This window comes from Hesperophylax consimilis, chromosome 13 (genome assembly GCF_061612785.1).
Source record: "Hesperophylax consimilis isolate HC1 chromosome 13, BYU_Hcon_1.0, whole genome shotgun sequence".
Classification (NCBI taxonomy): Eukaryota; Metazoa; Arthropoda; class Insecta; order Trichoptera; family Limnephilidae; genus Hesperophylax; species Hesperophylax consimilis.
This window is the reverse complement of record NC_142848.1, coordinates 3,986,273-3,989,843: the sequence shown is the minus strand read 5'-3', so window position 1 is coordinate 3,989,843 and position 3,571 is coordinate 3,986,273. Positions and strand designations below refer to the sequence as shown.

General features: G+C 38.3%; 1 protein-coding gene across 1 annotated transcript; it reads right to left on the bottom strand.

Annotated features, from left to right (window-relative positions):
- Window positions 1-461: 461 nt before the first annotated feature.
- On the bottom strand, window positions 462-3,070 carry LOC149418327 (uncharacterized). The gene is made up of 2 exons (XM_089638452.1): window positions 2,917-3,070; window positions 462-1,077 (listed from the first exon to the last, which is right to left on the bottom strand). The coding sequence occupies exons 1-2, from the start codon at window positions 2,932-2,934 to the stop codon at window positions 622-624; spliced, it is 474 nt and encodes a 157-aa protein (XP_089494578.1). The 5' UTR covers window positions 2,935-3,070; the 3' UTR covers window positions 462-621.
- Window positions 3,071-3,571: the final 501 nt, after the last annotated feature.

Sequence of the window (3,571 nt, the reverse complement as noted above, 5' to 3'; positions counted from 1 at the left end):
ACTACACTGAATCATCATACTGTACTGTACTGAAACATCATACTGTACTGTACTGAATCATCATACTGTACTGTACTGAATCATCATACTGTACTACACTGAATCATCATACTGTACTGTACTGAATCATCATACTGTACTACACTGAATCATCATACTGTACTGTACTGAATCATCATACTGTACTACACTGAATCATCATACTGTACTGTACTGAAACATCATACTGTACTGTACTGAATCATCATACTGTACTGTACTGAATCATCATACTGTACTACACTGAATCATCATACTGTACTGTACTGAATCATCATACTGTACTGTACTGAACCATTAAAACGGCCACCATCGTGAACCGGAAACAGAACGTACATACAAATGTACAGACAGACGAAACGCAAACAGTTGAGATAAAACCGGACTTAACGGGGATACGAAAAAAATAAATAAAGACAGGGTTAGCCAAAAACTAAGGAATTTTATTTTGAAAGTAATGTTAATTATTAAATAATAAAATTTTCAGAATCGGATTGTGATTACTGATTACATAATAATGGTGTTTAGTATTGTCATCAAATAATATTAGTGAAGTTATTTATAAGTCGTCAAGACAATGATTTATCCTGCTAAGAACCCCCTTAGAATATCTTGGAGGGTTGGAGCTGCGGGTTGTGCTCCGGGGGCCGGTGGGGCTACTGGCGGTGGGGCTACTGGCAGTATGGCCGGAACTGCCGGTGGAACTACGGGAGGAGCTGCTGGAATGGTTGGGATTGCGGGTGGCGGGGGTACGGCCGGGACCCCGGGTGCCGGTGGCACCCCAGGGACGGCCGGGACCCCGGGTACCGGTGGCACCCCAGGGATGGCTGGGACCCCGGGTACCGGTGGCACCCCAGGGACGGCGGGCGCGAGGGGTGCGGGGAACTGAGGGAAGCCCGGGTACGGCGAGGGTGGGTATCCAGGGTACGGAGGGTAGGGGTAGGCGGCGGGCTTCAGCTGAGGAAATCTTTTCCCACCCCCGCACGGCAGGGAGGTGGAAAACTCGATCAGGACAGCGAGAACCATTACGAGGAATACCTGAAAATAAATTCAAATTAATATTAGGTGCTTACTATACATAATATATAATACACTTTCAGTTTTTTTCTTAAATTTTCTTTAATCTGTGTAAAATTGTTTCCCTCAGTGAAGGCCTGTTATCTTTGGGGATGCTGTGTGGAAGGTATTTTAAGGAAATAAAGGAGAGGAGGCTCTGGGAAGGAAAAGGTATAAAATATTTATTTAGCAGTGCATATAAGTCACTGCGTAATAGGTGTTTTTATTTTTGCTTCTATTCCATTTCTTTCAGTAATTTTGTGCTAACGTTTTTTTCTCTTTTGTCTTGTTGACTTATATAATCTTATTTTTGTTTTTTCTTTCTTCTTTCCATACTGTACTATAATTATCAATAACTATATCATGTACCTAAAAGACACTTGTGCCGTCAATTCTAAATAAATAATAATTTAACAGAAAATTATTAAAAATTTCTCTTTCAAAATTTGAATTTTAATATTTCGTTATTTTTCACGGGTCTGCGATAGTACTCGTATAAAATAAGATTTACGAGGTTATTTATGAATTTTTCCATAAACCTTTAAAAAAAGAGTTTTTTAAAATTCGATGAATACGTGTAAGTTGTGTGATGATTCTACTGTAGTATATTTTGCGTAATGCTGTATGAATTACATGACTGCGTGCATTATGCAGTAAAAGCGGGATTATGCGGGAAAAAATTAGGGCTGACTAGATAATATATTATGTTGTAAAACGTGAGTTATAAATATGTAATACAAATAATGACAATGTATTTCATAGTGTAAATAACAATAACCCATTTTTTTACATTAGCTCCACACGGGAGGCCCTGAGGAAGATAATTTTCCGCAGGGCCTATTTCATCTTTGGAGTTGCTGTGTGGAGGGTATTTTTAGGAAAGGAAGGAAAAAAGTATGTGGCTTGGGTAGGAATTTGGGTTTCGGTATGTCCAGGAGTAATGAACGTTTGAATTCATCCCTCCCACTGCGGTGCAAGGCGATGGGTCGAGAGAGTCCTGCTGGAGAGGTGAAAATATCTCTTTCAACCAGTCTCTCCAAATCGCCCCCGTTGACTCCTGCTAAGTCACCAAACGTAGCGAACCACTTGGGGTGACCTATGGCTATAGAGGTGTTGTTTTTCCAATGAATGGTTCCCGGGGCGGCGGCAACCATTGCCGCCTCCCAAATTTAATAGATAGTTACATGAATATTTAGTAGTATATTACAGCATTTATAATCACAATAATTCGATCAATGTTTTTTTTTCCATTATTTCTGGCTTTCACTCTTCAAGGATGTTCTTGGCCATCCTTTAAAATAATGGAGAAACGAAAGGTGAATTTTAATATTAATTTTATTTAAATAGGCAAATTTCAAAAATTATATGGAAGATTGGAGTCGAGTTCAGACTTAGAAGAGATGAGATGTTGAATGGAGGGGAGGCAATTTTAGATAAGGCTTGATAGAAGAGAGGATATCTGTTTAGAGAGGGACAACCAAAAAATATGTGATCTAAAGTTCCCACTTCTAGACCACAGAATGTACCATCTGAGGAGTCAACGACGTGAATTTTAAAACGGTGGGAAGGAACGGAACAATGTCCGATCCTCATTCGAATAAGTGAAGAAATTTATTTTTTGGAAAAATGGGGGAATTTTTGAAACCACGGTTTTGATGGAATAGTCATTTGTATTGAGGCATAGTAGGCTCCCTCATCGATCAATGTTAAATATTAAGGTAAACTAGTTAGGCATTATTTTCCTAGAATAATACGGAATAAACTATTGCAAAAACATTGAGAATGCTGAAAATTAAATTACCAAAATAAGTTGGTACTTACCCCGAAAAAGGGCTTCATTGCGAGAAGTTTTTTTTATCTATGCACCAAGGAAATCTTGTTGAGTACCTGTTCTCAACTAGACAAAATGTATTTCTGATTGAGCTGATTAAGAAATTCCGTATTTTATAAGAAAATTCAATAAAGTTTCGGAGACAGGGAAATTAGAATTCGCTGTTGATTCAGGTGGAAAGACAATGATGCAACATGCGTCATCGTCAATTCATTTTGTTTTGCGTCTCAAATAATATTTATCTGTGACAATGGGTTCACATTTTCTCCGTACTTCTAAAAATGCAGGGAAAAAACCAATTAATTCAACATATTTTATACGATGATTGTGTGGCCCGTTTAAAGGGATGGCATCTCAAAAATAACAAATAACAAATAACTGCATAGACGCAATACAGGAAAATACGTTTGGTAAAATTTTATCTGTTGGCGTGTAGATTTTATGGCTAATAAAAACATAAATTGATCATTTTAGTTTTTTAGTGCCCTCTCCTGTGGTGATTGGCTATATTATCAGGGTAATTTACCCAGCGGAGAAACCCAGCACAAATCCGGACAAACTGCACTAGTAACGTAAGTGTAGTAACATAATATAAGTAACGTAACCTGTAACGTAAGTTTTGAAGTCATGACGTGCGGCGTATTC